Source organism: Xenopus tropicalis, chromosome 1 (genome assembly GCF_000004195.4).
Source record: "Xenopus tropicalis strain Nigerian chromosome 1, UCB_Xtro_10.0, whole genome shotgun sequence".
NCBI classification, from domain to species: Eukaryota; Metazoa; Chordata; class Amphibia; order Anura; family Pipidae; genus Xenopus; species Xenopus tropicalis.
Window position 1 is genome coordinate 71,045,220 of NC_030677.2, and position 17,897 is coordinate 71,063,116.

General features: G+C 39.1%; 1 protein-coding gene across 1 annotated transcript; it reads right to left on the reverse strand.

Moving 5' to 3' along the window:
* Nucleotides 1-6,739: 6,739 nt before the first annotated feature.
* On the reverse strand, nt 6,740-12,553 carry mad2l1 (mitotic arrest deficient 2 like 1). Its single transcript, NM_001103058.1, has 5 exons — nt 12,438-12,553; nt 10,727-10,873; nt 9,091-9,208; nt 8,487-8,590; nt 6,740-7,733 (listed from the first exon to the last, which is right to left on the reverse strand). The coding sequence occupies exons 1-5, from the start codon at nt 12,505-12,507 to the stop codon at nt 7,561-7,563; spliced, it is 612 nt and encodes a 203-aa protein (NP_001096528.1). The 5' UTR covers nt 12,508-12,553; the 3' UTR covers nt 6,740-7,560.
* Between the last annotated feature and the right edge of the window lie 5,344 nt (nt 12,554-17,897).

The window sequence follows — 17,897 nt, forward strand, 5'->3', positions numbered from 1 at the left end:
TCCAGCTTGAATGGCTGCCCCCGTGGCTACACAGCAGCTTATTATATAAATTATAGTAGTGTTATTGTAGCAAACACACCAGTTTTACCAGGGCAGGGCAACAGTGCATTATATTTTTATTACTTTAAAGCTCTTTCATTTTTTGGTGTTACTGTTCCTTTAATGTTACTGAAGTCTCAAGCCGGACTTGGATTTCTTACTATTGAGTGCTATTCTGATATCTACTGGGAGCTGCTATCTTGCTCCCTTCCCATTGTTCTGCTAATCGGCTGCTGGGGGGAAAAGGGAGGGGAGTGATATTGCTCCAATTTGCAGTGCAGCAGTAAAGTGTGACTAAAGTTTACCAGAGCACAAGTCACATGGCTGTGGAACCGTGGGAAATGAAGAATATGGCTAGGCCCATGTGAAATTTCAAAATTAAATATTCAAAAATTTGGCCTTTTTAAAAAAAATTTCAATGCAGGATTCTGCTGGGGAAGCCCTATTAACGGACATGTTTTAGAAAAAAACTTGTTTTCCCATGTCAGTGTTCCTTTAAAGGGTTTTTGGCATTGATTTAAATAGGAGGGGTGATCACATTGCATTTCATTAGATTTTTACAATTTCCATAACAACCTAATTGACAAAACAATAATAGCTATTGAATAGGAAGAGTAACAAAGATTGAAATTAAAGTATGTATTGGTAGGTACTGGTAGCCAGTCTAGTTTGCATTGTGTGGCATTGGAAACAATGACTAAGACTTAGCTGTAGAGCTACAGAGCTGCGCTGTTCAACCTTTTAGCTACCAGGTATATACAGGCATCTTGCAGGCATTTTTATCTACACGGACAACAAGAACACTTTGGATACATTCTTTTGGTATATTAATCCAGTCTGTAAAGAAATTGCAGTAGCATCTGCTCTAGGGGGTGTAGTTAAGACAAATATCCCTGTGATGTTGCGCATAACAATTAATCAGATCTTTGCTTTTGTTTTATAACTTGTAAGTGACCACTCAAATCTAATTGCTGATTGGTTGCTATGGGCAACATCACTGGTGATGTTTGTCTCCAATTTTAATAAATACGCCCCTATGTATATGATTTGTGCAGGTAAACTACATGGACCTCACAGGATGAAAAACATGTAAAACACTGTTGCACTGTGTTACCTTGTGGGACACAATTATACCTTCAATATCTGAGTGAGCAACTCAGCAGGTTTGACAGATGAAAACTAAATAATGACTGGTTGCGAAGGGTTTGAACCCTGATTGTAAATGAAGGGTTCCGCAGGGTCAGGCTGGCCCAAAAGTACACCAAGAAAAATTCTGGTAGACCCATCATAGATGGCAAAACTAGAGGGTTGCGTAAATACACATTGGTATGACAGCACAACACAGTAAAAAAAACTATAATTATCTTCCTGCTCTACCTTCATTTGAGCCAATTGTACAAGGAAAGCATTTTGTACACAGAGGCTCAAACAGCCCCCACCAGGCCAGTCTATGGCATCTTACAGCAGCCCCTCTGGCATTTACCATTATCCACAAATTGCCAGTCCGGGTCTGCCCCAATTCACTTTGCACTTCTGTACATACAATGTTGCCTACACAGTGCGATTGGACATTTTGCAACTGATTATTCTGTCATGCTCCAGGTTGTACATGTGCTGTACATGGAGAAGCGAATCAGAATCTACAAATGCTTTTGTATTATGATAGAACAGACGAAGATAAGGAAGATGGATAATTGAATTTTTGTTCAAAAGAATGAAGGGATGAGGAGATGTGCTAGAGCTCAAAATGGTGGTGATGGAAATGTGAAAATTACAGGAAGAAAATGGAAGAGGAGAAGAGGAGATAAAATCACCCCTTCTAGATGAACCAGTCGATTTAGCAGCAGGCACATCTGGACAAAATAGAAGATCTTTGCTGCATCTTTAAATATGTATTTAATAAAGGCCACTCTACATTTGCAGAATATAAATACAAGATGATGATGAAGTAAATGTGTCACTGAACTATTTTTGGCTGTGAACCAAATTACTCTGTTCCATATATAATGGGAGATGAAATACTTCAGTTGTGGCTATTAGATTTGCTGCATCCAATCTTTACATATATTCTCCTGTATTAACAGAGCCCTGCTCCCAAAGGAATGTAAGGTCTAATACAGACATGCTTCCTGCTACATCCACTGGCTGTTCCTGCATAAACAGGTGCTACAGTTGTCAAGCTATTCCCTTCTCAAGAGCATATTAACAATAACATGGACTCTATTAGAGTCTCTTAAACTCATTTCCTCAATGCTTATTTTTCTACTACACAGTGTATTTTAAACACAGCCTGAAATAGTCTCATTTGGCTTGCAGTTTAAGTTGCATTAATCACCACTGAAAAAATAACAGGTCCCTGCTTTGAAAGCAGAAAGGGAGATTTCACTATCCTACTGCAAAGGGCACAGAAATATATGATATGAGGGTGAAATAGTGACCCAAAAGCTATCTGTGCAAACAAGGAAGAATAACTGATTTCTGATACTGCATTCTTCAGTAGACATACATGGATAATTGCTGATTTGGGCTGAAGCAGGCTCTGTGTAATGCAATATAACTCTAGTAAACATGTTACAGGATAAGACCGGACCACCAAGATAATGGGAAAAAATCCCGGTGGGCCCCAGCATAGGCGATGGAACTGAAGGGGGCGTGAAATACATGTTGGCATAACAACACAGCAAACCATTACAGTAAAACCTATAATACTCCTGATGTGCCTGCACCTATCCAGTTGTGCTTCAGGGGTTGTACACAGAAATGTGCAACGTTAATTGCAAGTTACACAGTGCTTTTGTATTGTAAGTGGGGAGGCTGGTAAGAAAGGAGAATTATTTTAATTTTGTAAGTGGGTGCCATGCCTAAAATGTAATGTGAAGGTTGAAAAGGACAAAGGGAAGAGGAGAGTTGCTGTAAATTGTGGAAGGGGGAGGGGCAAGAAATGTTGACTGAAAATATGGATACAGATGAACAGGGCAGAGAAAAAGGGAGTTGAGATGCAGCGAAATTTTGAAGGTAGGTGGAAGACAGCGCAGAGCAGAAGGGCTGAGAATTAGAGAAGAAAAGAGAACAGAGATAATGTGAAATTGAGAGGCCAAAATGGGTAGACAAAAGAACAGAAGTTAAAGGGAAGAAAGGGTGAAAACATAAGCAATGGGGGTGGGTGGGGCTTAGATTCCTCAACATGGCGCCTCAACATGGGAATCTGAGAGGCTGGTGGCAGGTTTAAAGCTCAACCTTCCTTTTGCAAAGTGATCATGTGATCTTATGACTAATTACCCCAGGCAAAGGTTAAGCTCTCATCCAAAAAGGATATAAAATGGTGGTTGCTCTTAAATTTGGAGTTTAACAAAGTTCACCCTTCAGCCTGTCCACACAAGCAACTTTAGGTGACTCAGGAAAAATAAAGCACCGTGTAATTTTTGCACCAGCAATTTACATTTTTTACTCATGGGAAAGCATTTAAGGGAGATTAGTTGCCTGTGGTAACAAAGATTTATTTCAGGTGACTAATCTCCCTGTGTGCCAATTCCCTAAACTTACAGGGGCACAGTAGCAAGCACTTGGTGGATGGTATTCCAAGTGGTCCTCTTCCCCACTAGGGGAGGCAATCCAGATAAGGTGCTAAGCTGATGGCAGACGGCGTGATTTGTTGGCATTACCGCAACCAATAGATGGCCCGAAAATGCTTTCCCACAGACAATAATGTAACTCACTGGAGGCAAAACATGCCGATTGCTTCATATCACTCTTATTACAGAAAGACACCATGTGGATTAAGGTTGTACACCTTCTTAAGGAAGGGGTAAATTATTCATGCTTCTTCTGGTTAATTTCCTTGTGTATACAGGATTGGTGCCCTCATAAAATTTAGGTACTGCTTGTTAAACATGTATTTTTTTTCCTTCTTTAGTACACAAATTTGTGCTATTTGAAACTTTGATTTTCATATAATCTTCTAAAAGCAGAAGAAGTTTCAAGTTGAGCACCACATGCATATGGGTCATAGTTTGGCTCTATACATGGATAATTATGTCGATCCTGAGCCTGCAGCCTGCTAGCAAAAATAAATAAAATGTTTTGCAAGTACAGGTATGGGACCTGTTATCCAGAATGCTCTGGACTTGAGGTTTCATAGATAAGGGATCTTTCTGTAATTTAGATTCCCATACTTTGTCTACTAAAACATAATTTAAACAATAAATAAGCCCAATAGGATTATTTTTCCCCAATAAAGATTAATTCAATTTGAGTTGAGAGCAAGTACAAGGTACTGTTAATTATAACAGAGAAAAGGGAAATCATTTTTTAAAATTTTTTTAGAATGGAGTCCTTCCAATAATTTGGAGCTTCTATATTAGGGATCCCATACCTGTACTGATACTACTGTATATGGCACAGTCCCACAGATGGCACTGGTTGTGGCCGCCACTATTTCACATTGCTTGTAGAGCAGGGGGCCCTTGAGTTCAGGTACTTTGTTGGAGTACCTTGGTGCCTCAGTCCAACACTGTTCATCCATATTTACTAGACTTATATTTGGGCAGAACATAAGGGAAAAGTATCAATGGTTCTTAAATCTGCTTAATAGTGTTGATTCCTGCTCCCCTCCAGTGCTGATCTTTCCTGAAACTCAACAATAGGAGTCACCGGTGGCAAGGCCTTTGTATCATGCAGAAGTCGTTGCCTGCAGGAGGAAACTTCGCAAAACCGATTCACCAGCGATTCCAACTTGTGCTGGTGGTGCTATCGCAGTTCTGTGTGTCTTTTCATGCTTTAGGGCACTGGTACACAGGAAGATTAGCCATCTACATAAATCTTTGCTACTGCAGGCAACTTGTGAGGCAACTTCAGAAAAATCAAAATATCGCTTATGCCATCCCACTGGCAATTCACAATCTTGCCCGGATTTCAAGACATGATTCACTTAGGTCTGGTATGGATCAATAAACTGATGAGGATCGAGGAACCAGTTGGGTGAAAGTCAAAAGCAGCAGATCAGAATTTTCCCGATTGCTAGTCACTAAAACTAAACGTGCCTGAGATTTTGTTTAATTCTGCCACTTTCATCCACACCTACAACTCCTGTAGCTTACACCTCTTCAGCACAGGAAGATCATATCTCATAGCAGAAATTACTAAAACTCTCCAATCCAAATTATGTCATACTGAACCCTAACCCCTTAACCCCCCAGTACACCATGAAATGTAGCTTCAATCTAGTTTTACTTGGCCTCTTAAAATCAATATTTGCTAAAATATAGCTAAAATATATAAGAAAAAAAACCCAACTAAAGCATAACAAAGAATTTGGCTAGGTTGCTGCTTTTTAGCAGAGAAGATCTGTGGCTCCCCATCTTCTTTTCTGCTCTGTGCTGCTGTCAGTTACCAGAGCTTATAAAATATACTGTATAATTCATGATACAAGACTGATTAGTAATTAGTTCCGATTCACATTACAACTAAAAAACCAGTGCAATTATTATCAGAAGTGAATCTCTATAGCATTAGCTTATATGACATGCTAGGTTCCAGTATAAACAGGCTGGCACAAATTTGCACAAGGTTCTTTATACAGTTTCCCGGATCATTACTGTTATAGAGATGTTGAACCTTTAGGCAGTAAGTTCAGGAAATAACAGGCCATTTCTTTACATTTTTGTTTTTCTTTAAGCTTTACATTTACATAGAAGGCTATCCACATTTCATATCCCCTAATGTAATAAGAAAATAATAACCTCAACCAATACTCAACTCTAAATATCTAAAAACATAGTTCACTTTACACCGGGACAAACTGAGAATCTTAAAAATATTAAACTCTGATAAAACCTAGCGTGGACAACAGCACCATCTAGAGAGACAGCAGAAAAATAACAGAAAAAATGATTGCACTGTCTATAATCTCCTTCTGCAGTGTGTAAAATGAACTCTGTAGGTTTGTTAGCAGTGTTTGCTAAAATGGAATAACTAAATCACATACGTTGCGAATAGTAAAAATTATGTGGCAGATTTATTTTATTACTAGCTTAGAAAATTATTAGATTTTATTATTCAATTTTAGAATAGATTAATGCAATGATAAATAACAAATTGGTTCAATTTGTTATGGATAACCGACTTTTTAATATATTACAGCTTTAAACATGGTATTTCAAATTATTCTGCAAGCCCCAGCTCCCAAAAATTCTGCATAGTTAATATTTAATCCCATAACTATAAATTGTATCTAAACATGTTCTTTTAGTAGTCACCACAGTTGCTTACTTTCACACTTCCACAATTTTGACTTTTTTTTTTATAGTTTAAGCCCAGGATATCTTGAGAAAGAAGTCTGCAATCTATGTGAATGATTCAAATGACTGAAATTTCTTATTAGTGAAAAAAAAAAAATTAAATAAATGTACTGCACCAAACTCATCGCTGGTAGAGATCAGCAGGATTACAGATGGCTTTTAAACTATGGCACTTTCTTCAGTCTCTAATTAGTAACAGCATCAGCCTGTCCTGTTTTTTTGCTCTTTATAAAGTCTATCAAGAGGTATTTACTCTCAGAAATGTTGAGATATCTTTGGGCAAATACTAACAAAACTTAGGTGCTCAAACGTGCCGTTATATACTCCATACACCAAAAGTCCATGGTATTACAATCCAACAATGGATTGCCAGCATTGTCAAAAGCAAAAATGAGGAACACAGGTTAATTATTCAGGAATACTTTATTTTATAAAAGGAATAGAAACAGACAAGTTGACAGTGATACAACACAAAAAAAAAACAAAGAAAGCAGTCATATACAACAGCTCAATTTACACACCTAAAATCTTCACATATGCTGTTTATAGATAATTTTGCTTAAATTCTAAGATTGTATAAATTTTCAAAAACATTGTTAGATGCTTAATGTTCATAGATTCTTTGTGCAAGGTCAATATGCTTCATAGGGTTGTATCACTTTTAGAAGGCATTTTTTTAAATTAAATTTTAGGAAGCTGAGGCAGAATAAAGACTTTAAAAGAGAAATATAGCTGATCTGTAAGCAGAGTTTATCACAAAACCCTAGTTTTAAACAAGGTACATAAAAACCTCAGCCCACATAACTAGCTGCAGCCTAGTCCTAGTAACATTTTAAATACATATTTTAATTGTTAACATAGCACAACTTAAAAAGCACAAAGCCCTAAAATGGTACTGCAAGACTTATGAATTTAATCATACCTGGGGGCTATTATGCCTTATAGCAAAAAGAACAAGTCAGGATTTAAGAACTTGAGGGAGACTTTTTAGTAACAGTTATACTTAATCATATTAACATACCTGGGTTTAAACCAAGGGCTTTCACCCCGTCACCCCTCCCTTTGCAATTTATTGTTTTATCTGCACACAGTATATCCTTGACAGTAATTCAATCCTATTTTGATCTAGGGACAGTTTCATAAAACTATTTGTATGAAACAATATAAAGGATTTCTTTAAAAGACTCAAATGCAGCATTCTATACAACACTGATATCTCAGGTTCTTAGCAAGTGTCTATCTTTTTGTATGCCACCATACTATTTACTTTGTGAATAGTTGTTGTAAATGAACGCAGGCGGACCTCTTCAGAGTTGGACACAAACTGAGGACCAGATTCCTCCCATTTCTCAGGGACTTCCAAGTCTTTATCTGTATATATCAGCAAGTCAAAGGCACCTAAATATGAAAGGCAAACAGTAAGATATTTCTACTAAAAATCAATTAAAAAAAATAAAATAAATACCTATTTGACCTAAAAATGAAAACTATCAAGGAAAAAATTTGATTGAGGCTAAAGGCTAAAAACAGTTTACACAAAAGCTTGACAAATAAGTAGGGTAGAAATGCTGCAGTATAGGTTTGGGGTTCTGTAGCAGCCCAAAGGACAGCAGTCCTTTTGCAGGGAAGATCTGTGCCTCCAAATATGCCCCAGTAGCTCCCCATCTTCTTTTCTGCTGATTGACTGCACATGCTCTATGCTACTGTCAGTTACTGAGCTTAGGGACCCACTCACAATATAAAGTATATTTAGAATATAAGAGCCCTGATATAAGGTTAATTAGTAATTCAGATTTATATTACATGGCACTCAGAAACTAGTGCATTTGCAAAGTTTAATAATCAGCATTTATGACAGGCAATCCTATTTTTCTGCTTAATAATCTGTGATAATCCCTAAGTTTAGCTTCTCAACAGCACTGAGCATGTGCAGTGTCACCGACACTTCTAACAAATTCCAAGATGGTGAGCTCCTGTGCACAAGGCCTGGATCATTACTGTTATGGAGATGCTGGGTGCATAAAGCTCAGTACAGAAAAAACATCATTTTTAGCCAACCCTTTTACAGGGTGCTATAAATATTTTTTTTTTTACAAACTTGTGTATATAGAGGAGCAAAAAGCACTTTTCCAAAAGATTATATATACTCACATGCTGTTTCCAGCAAAGGAAGGAAAGTTACAGTGGCAGTAATTTGCCTTATAACTGATCGAATTTCTTCTTGAATAACCTTTTGCGACTTTTCACGAACAATACTGAAATTATAAAAAATTAAATACTAAATTAGATTGGATACAGGTCAAAGTTGCAGTGTTGTGTCTTCTTTCCTAGTTAATTCTAAGTAATTTTGTATGTGCTGGCTTCTTTTGGTCATTGAACACCTTTATTGATTTACAGTGAATTGCAATTAAAGTTACAATACAATTAATGTCCTTTTGCAGTTTAGTCTGTTAGCTGTGAAATGCCTTCTCATCAATGCTGTCTACTACGGTCTTTATTTAAGTAGTATGTGTTCAAAGACAAACAATGTCCTGTAGAGTGCAACAGGGTATACTGCTCCAAGGTAATTTTCCTTATGTGGAAGTGATTTTTAACAATACTGAAATGGTTGGTTTAAAGTTTTCTGGAGACTTTGCAACAGTGTCATTTCCCAAGATTTTTTTTTTCTTTTTTATAGTTTAATATGTATAAATAATGGATAACGTTAAACCTTTAATATTGGCTCTAAAGGGGGAACAAGAAAAAAAAAACCTACCCATCTTTCACAGTTTTGTCACACTCTATGTCAAACTGCCAGCGTTCAAGAATTTCATTGCTGTCGATACTTGTTATCACAACCACAAGCTTCTGTACCTGGCATTTGTACAACCAATCTAATAAAAGAAAAAAATAAATAAATTATTGGCCTGCCTAATATACATACAAACGGTACAAACAGGAATTAAAGGAGAAGGAAAGTCTAAGTCACTTGGAGGTGCCAAAATGTTAGGCACCCCCAAGGGACTTTAATCGTTTACCTTGTACCCCGGGCTGGTGCCCCTGTTAGGAGAAAAAAGCACCAGCCCGGGGTAGCTGTAGCGAGCGCTTCCTTCTTCCGCGTTTCTTCTGTGGCAAAATCCCTGGGCATTAGAATGAAAAGCCGACTTTGTTGTTAAAGTTCGGCTTTTCACTCTTCTGCACATGTGCAGCGCGCCAACATGGAAGGAAGCGCTTGCAGCTACCCCGGGCTGGTACAGTTCTCTCTTAACAGGGGCACCAGGTAAGCGATTTAAGTCACTTGGGGGTGCCTAACATTTTGGCACTCCCAAGTGACTTAGGCATTCCTTCTCCTTTAAAAGGTTGAATTTGAGCAATACAGAGTTATTAAAATCCTTGGGTGGGTATCACATTTTCAAAATGACACAAAAAACAAGCAGCTTATATTGGAAATGCATTCCTATGTTCAAATTTAGAAAAAAAAAAAAAAAGAAAAGAAAAAAACCCTCCCACTGTAGACTTATCTCTAATAAACATCCACTCAAAAGGTTCAGTATGGTGTGGCAGCTTTAACAAAGATGACCTAATATAGTCCAGTTTAACAGTAAACCAACTGCCTTACAAAAATTGATTGAAATTTGATCAGCTGATGATCACAAATACCCCCTGTACCCAAATGTCCCATCAATTTCTGTTTTAATAGCTTAAAGGAGAAGGAAAGGTAAAATCACCGGGAGTGCCAAAACGTTAGGCACACCCCAGTGACTGTAAATGCTTACCTTATACCCTCGGCTGCTGTTCCTGTTAGGAGAAACCTGCACCAGCAATCTTATTCCTCTTGTCATTTTTTTCTTTATGATCCCAAAGCCAACAGAACTGTGCATGCGCAAGTGGTGAGAAGACATAAGAGAATCGCTCTCTCAGGTACCCAGGGCCAGTGCAGCTTTCTCCTAACAGAGGCACCCCTCAGTGATCTTACCTTTCTTTCTCCTTTAAGGGTAAGAACCCATGGAGTGAGTTACTAGCCCAAGATAGATCTCTGCTATCGCGGGCATGTAACTGCTCTGAAGTCGCACCAAGGAGGAGGAAAACCGAAGCAACGCGAAGGGCTTCCTATTGTTGCCAGTGGAAAGCCTTTTCAACGGTGACTAGCCCACGATAGCAAAAATCTCTCTCGAGCGAGTTACTTGCTCTGTTGATTCTTACCCTTAAGACCACATTAACAATAAGAGCATGTGTATGTTGAAGTAAAGTCTGGCCCAAATTAACACATACCATATTTTCTCACATATAGCCTTGACATATCTAGGATATGTTAGTGAAAATGGAAAGGTACCCACAACTATTCAAAAACAAAACCATACAGAAAGATAAAAAAAATAAAGATATGATCATGTATAAAACCCAATAAGAACCTTTAAGCTGATCGGTAACTTTATTTAAATACTCTTTCAGCCCTGGGTCTGTAGTGAGTAGCAGTGTAAGTCCATACTTCTGGATACGTGTGAACGTTTCTGATGGATAAATCCCACGCTGATATAAAATACTATTGATGCCACAAACTAAGGAGAAAAAAAAACAAACAAAAATTAACATATGATCAAAAACAGACTGATTAATATCCTGATTTTTGGGACCTGTAGTTTTCTGGGTAAGGGTTTTTTTCTATAATTGATTTTGCTGAAAAACATTTAAACATGAAATAAACCCAACTAGATTGTTATAGATATGAATTTATGCAGCTACGGTTATTATTACAGTGAAAATACAGGTATAGCATCCAGAATGCTTTGGACATAGGGTATTTGGGATAAGGGACCTTTCTGACATTTGGATCATCATACCATATGTTTGCAAAAGTTATTTATACATTAAATAAACCCCATAGGATCATTTGGTCTCAAATATGGATTTGTGTAGCTTAGTTTCCATAAGGTACAAGTATTTTTACCTCACAAAGTATAGCCTTACTGCAACAGAGCTAAGGTTTTCACTGACAGTTATTTTCTTAAGCTGTAAGGCACTTCTATGTTAGGAGTGACTAATTGTGGCCACCATACTGGATGTCCTCAAAATAGTGTTTTGACTTGATCCTAACTAAGTTGCATAAATCCATATTGGTGACAAAACTACCCTATCCAGTTTTATTGTTAACACTTTTCTTAGTTCACTTAAGATACAGAGATTCAATTGACTTTATTTAATCTAGTGCCAAGTAATTGCTTGGTAGCGTTACAGTGTATGCAAATAGCCACCCCTTACAAAAGGAGCATGATCTTGGCCAGCCAACACAAATGTAGCATTGTAGAAAAAAAAGTTAATTTGTGCTTGCTGTTTTTCAAAATTTTAAAGAAGCACTAACCCCCACATACTCTTTTTTTTTTTTAAATTGTATCCACCTACAGCAGCTCCCCTCCCCTCAACTGCATCACTGCCAATGTCTACAAAATCCAGGCCACCACAATATCAGTTGTCTAATTGCAGAGTTGTGCAGCAGGGCTGGTGGCTGCCATCTTTGGAAGCAGGAGTATGCACACTGGAACGATTTGGCCTATGACTAAGTGCCCAGATGGAGCACAAAACACATAGCTTTGTTGTTCTTTGAAACAGATCTATTACATATTTAATAAATAGCAATTTTAAGCAGTATAGTTCTACTCCAGTCTGGTTTTGTGCCAACCTGTCTCTCTCTAAGAAGATATTATGCAAACAGGAATGATTTGGCCTATGATGAAGTGCCCAGATGGGACACAAAAACACATAGGGCTTTGTTGTTCTCTGAATAAGATGTATTGAGTTCTTAATAAATATCGATTTTAAGCAGCATATTGTGCCAGTCTCTCTCTCTAAGAGGATATTATGCTCAGTGGAGACCAATTAATGCCTGACTTCCAAATCACATGCTCTATCTGGCCAAAGCTGCAGCTTTACTCAGCAAGCAGATAGTGGGGTGGACTTTTACACACTGTCAGCAAAATATTTTCGTGTAGTCCCTCCTTTACTGCATGAGTCCAATTGTCAGTGCGTTTTCTATCCATGTCCCCATATCAGCCATGCCAAAGGCTCAGTTATTAGCTACTGCTATTGCAACCAATAAGGGTTATCTTCCCCTCCCCAACCACTTACAGAAAAACTCCGACACGATTTCAGCGCTACCCTTCAGGGTAATCCCTTCACGTGTTAGCTGACCGGCCATCGGACCCTTCTTGTAAAACTGAATTGGTTCCAAAAGTTTTCAGGTCCTGATAGTACTAACGCGCCTTCCACTTCAAACCAACGGCGGACTCGTACTCTGATTGGACAACTGTCACATCATGTGCAGCCTGTGGTCCAATTAAAAGCCAGCCGGAAAGATGCGTTCTGCGTGACGTCGTATGTTCGCCATCATTACTGAGGGCAAATCTTAAAATTTGCGGTAATAGTGTAGCTCATATCAACCAATCAAAAGTTAGCTTTCCTAATTTGCTTGCAGCTAGAATAACTGAATCGAATCTGCGTTTGCTACGTGTTTAGTTTATTGGCGCAGTGTTTATCGATATTTGGGCAGTTGTCGGTGATATTAAATAAATGGAGCATATGTTCGCAGTTCTGTAGACGTCTTCCGCAGATATATTTAGAACATGGTATTGTGATTTGTAAGAGGTACGGCTCATATTAGTGGGCGTGGAGCGCGTTGGACTTGGATGTATATAACTTTAACATTTTTACGATATAGCATACAGGAACAACAAATTATGCAGAAATTTTATTTCAAACGTATACACACTTAGGGCACTGGAAAATACATTTATGACTTTAAAATTCACATCGTTCTCGATCCCGTTGGAGCATGCAGTTCCCTGTCACATACCCACCTATGGGCAATTTCATAGGGAGCTATTACCCTGCTCTTCTGTTTTTGGATCATGGGTTGGGTTACCAGTGCCACTGTTTGGTAAAAAAAATAATATTCCTACCCATTTGGCCTGGTATCAAGGCTGGTAAAATACTGGCCAGGTGGCGACATTATGCCTGGGGGGCAGGGACCCATGATCATGCATACTCCTGACAGGCAGTGCTGTGGGAACATTTCTTTGCTACATTTTTGTTTGCTGGTTTCTGCACGTTCCTGGTCGTCTCTGTCTTTTTACACCATCAACACCAACTGCGCACATTCGTCCTAAACCTTTCTATCTTGCTGCTCCTTACAGTGGATATAAAAAGTCTACACACCCTTGATAAAATGTCAGGTTCCTGTGCTGTACAAAAATGAGACAAAGATAAATCATTTCAGAACTTTTTCCACCTTTAGGGCTCTGGCACACGGGGAGATTAGTCGCCCGCGACAAAACTCCCTGTTCGCGGGCGACTAATCTCCCCCAGTTGCCTTCCCCTGCCATCCCACCGGCGAAAATGTAAGTCGCCGGTGGGATGGCACACGCGGCGGCGCAATTTCGCGCATATCGCCGAAGTTGCCTCGCGAGGCTTTTTCAGCAATTTGCGCGAAATTGTGCCGCTGCGTGTGCCATCCCACCGGCGACTTACATTTTCGCTGGTGGGATGGCAGGGGAAGGCAACTCGGGGAGATTAGTCGCCCTCGAACAGGGAGTTTTGTCGCAGGCGACTAATCTCCCCGTGTGCCAGAGCCCTTAATGTGACCTATAAACTGTACCACTCAATTGAAAAACAAACTGAAATCTTTTAGGTGGAGGGAAGAAAACCAAAAAAACTAAAATAATGTGGTTGCATAAGTGTGCACACCCTTAAACTAATTCTTTATTGAAGCACTTTTTGATTTTATTACAGCACTCAGTCTTTTTGGGTATGAGTCTATCAGCATGGCACATTTTGACTTTGCAAGGTTTGCCCACTCTTCTTTGCAGAAACGCTCCAAATCTGTCAGATTGCGAGGGCATCTCCTGCGCACAGCCTTCTTCAGAACACCCCACAGATTTTCAATTGGATTCAGGTCTGGGCTCTGGCTGGGCCATTCCAAAACTGTAATCTTCTTCCGGTGAAGCCATTCCTTGGGTCGTTGTCATGCTGAAAGATGAAGTTCCTCCTCATGTTCAGCTTTCTAGCAGAAGCCTGAAGGTTTTGTGCCAATATTGACTGGTATTTGGAACTGTTCATAATTCCCTCTATCTTAACTAAGGCCGAAGTTCCAGCTGAAGAAAAACAGCCCCAAAGCATGATGCTGCCACCACCATGCTTCACTGTGGGTATGGTGTTCTTTTGGTGATGTGCAGTATTGTTTTTGCCCCAAACATATTTTTTGGAATTATGGCAAAAAGTTCAACCTTGGTTTCATAAGACCATAACATAACACATAATAATGTGTTTTTGCAAAATGTAGCCTGGCTTGGATGTTTTTCTTCATAAGAAAAGGCTTTCGTCTTGCAACTCTACCCCATAGCCCAGACATATGAAGAATACGGGAGATTGTTGTCACACTGCCAGTACTTGCCAGATATCCCTGCTGCTCCTTTAATGTTGCTGTAGGCCTCTTGGTAGCCTCCCTGACCAGTTTTCTTCTCGTCTTTTCATCAATTTTGGAGGGACGTCCAGTTCTTGGTAATGTCACTGTTGTCCCATATTTTCTCCACTTGATGACACTTGATGAGTCTTCACTGTGTTCCATGGTATATCCAATGCCTTGGAAATTCTTTTGTACCCTTCTCCTGACTGATATCTTTTAACAATGAGATCCCTCTGATGCTTTGGAAGCTTCTCTGTGGACCAAAGCTTTTGCTGTGGGATGCGACTACAAAATGTCAGGAAAGACCAACAAGAGCAGCTGAACTTTATTTGGGGTTAATCAGAGGCACTTTAAATGATGGCAGGTGTATGCTGACTCCTATTTAACATGATTTTGAATGTGATTGCTTAATTCTGAACACAGCTACATTCCCAGTTAGAAGAGGGTGTGCACACTTATGCAACCACATTATTTAAGTTTTTTTGGTTTTCTTCCCTCCACCTAAAAGATTTCAGTTTGTTTTTCAATTGTGTGGTACGGTTTATAGGTCACATTAAAGGTGGATAAAGTTCTGAAATTATTTATCTTTGTCTTATTTTTGTACAGCACAGGAACCTGACATTTTATATCCACTGTACCTCTGGAACTCCATCCCTGAATCCCTCCATAGGGAACACTCACTAACTCTCTTTAAGAGAACTAAAACATTATTTTGCCTAGTCCTGCACTTAAGTACAAATGCCCATACCTGATGCACTCTTACCTTACAATTTGTGCTTGTATGTTACGCAACCACTTAGTCTTTTAAACAGACAGTTTTCAGATTTTGTCATTTTACTGACATTTTTTTATGAATTTGCCTTTAGCTCTTAGTAAATCTGTCAGTGCCACCAAACCCAGTCCCACAGCTACATGAGCCTTGGAATAAGGATTGTACCAGCAGGATTTTGCATTTCATTTGCCATTTGTCATTTCACTTTGGGCCATTTCCTGAAGGGTTAATTTACTTTGCCAAGGAAAACTATACATCATTTTTTTTAGGACAAGCTGGCCTTTCTAATGTTGTCTATACAGGTATCGGACCCCCTTATCCGGAAACCCGTTATCCAGAAAACTCTGAATTACAGAATGTTGATAAATGGAGGATTCATTCTCCCTACTTATTAAACAGTCCCCCTAGTTATATAGGTCTTGAGCAAACAGCAGGCTTCTCAGTTAGGATACAGCAACTGCCACTATGTAGCAAATAAAAAACATCCTATAAGCGGGAGGAGGAAGGATAGCCTAGTGGTAGGGAGACCGCCCTGTGACGACGGGGTTGTAGGTTCCATTCCCTCCACCGGGGTCCGCCTCGTGACTGCCCTGGGCACAGTCACATAACCTCCCAACATCGCAAAGATATCAGCCTTTAGAAATGGGCTGGTGGAGCGTTGTCCAGATTTTTTTTCAGTGGCATTTACATTTCCCCACAAATCCTCTCTTTGCATTTTCAAGGGAATTGTGTTGTCCATGGCAGCTGAAAGCAACTGTCACAGGAAAAATCTGTTTCTTATCACTGGCAATAAGAAGCCAATTGATAGGTGAGCTGAGCTGCAGCACAGGGCCAATGGGCCACCAATGCCGCTAAAATCAGCGAGTGCATTTTAGGGTTATTTTTGGGAATTTGATTAGGATATATGGAAATAATCATAGAACATGGAGATATTCCCTGAGCCGCATTAAAAGTGCCCAGCTGGTATGTAATACAGGAGATATCCTGTGAGCGCTATCTGTTATCCCCTGCTGGTATATGGTACAGGAGATTCAAAAAAAAAAAGTGGAGATGGATTTGTGGGATTTTCCACCTAATTCACAAACCTCTATCTCCACTTTTGTGAATTTATCTTTTAAGCAGACAGTTTTCAGATTTTGTCATTTTCCCACCATTTTTGTTATGAATTTGCATTTAGCTCTTAGTAAATTTGTCGGTGCCATCAAACCCAGTCCCACATCTACACGAGCCTTGGAATAAGGATTTTACCAGCAGGATTTTGCATTTCATATGCCATTTCACTTTGGGGGCATTTCCTGAGGGGTAATTTTAGTTTGCACAGGGAAACTTTACATCATTTTTTTCTGGACAATCTATCATTTGTTTCTATATTTCTGTGTAATTCCACTGTAACAAGATTTAAAGGGTCTAAATACCTTATTCTTTAGCCCCTACTCATTACTGGGCAGCAGCAATCCGGCCCCCACCCCAACATGCCCGGTGAATAGAGCTCCAACTAGGGGACTAGGGCCCACTGGGTATTTATCCAGTGCCCTGTTGGGCCAGTCCAACCTTATACCCCAATATCCCAGTTTGGGTGCCAGTGTGCATGTGCTGTTTGCTGATCACCAAGATGGCTGCTGGGAACAGGTTGGGACCAATGCTGTCAAGCAGCTCTGTATTTCTGGACATGCTATGGGGGCACAGATAAGTTGCGGAAAGTGTCAGTGAAGTGATGAAAGGGCACTGCTGCTAAAACTAAAAATTTGCCTGGGAGGCTTTACTTTTCCTTTTAATAAAAATGTTTACAATATATTCACACAAAATGTTATTATTGCCTTATTGATTATGCTAAAATTTGCATAATTATGTAAATGTGAGGTAAAAACTTTTTATATATATAAATAATAAATATTATAAAAGTAAAAACTTTTTAGATATAAATTGAACTTTTTTTAATCAGTGTTTTACTTCAGGCTTTTTGCATCTATTGTTCTAGGGTTAGACAGAAACTTGTCCCCTAACAATAGGCTGCTAATCCCCATTAATATGTTACTGATCCCCTAATGGGGCCCCTACCTTAGGTGTGAAATGGAGACTGGGGGAAACAAAACAAAACAGAAGAGCTTAGAATTGATCTGACAGAGTTACACTCAACTTTACTCCATTTTGAAAATGTTGGGAAAAACTGTCGTTAAAATGTCGTTTAAATGACAAATTCACAAAAGTGTCTGTAAACTGTCTTTCACCAAAAATGGAAAAGTGGTGGTTGAGTCGGAATTTAGGCGGATTTCTGTTCTGTGAATCTGGAGAAAATGTTTTCCACCACTTTTACTCCAAAAAAGGGCTACCTCCACTTTTGTGAATTCCCCCCCTT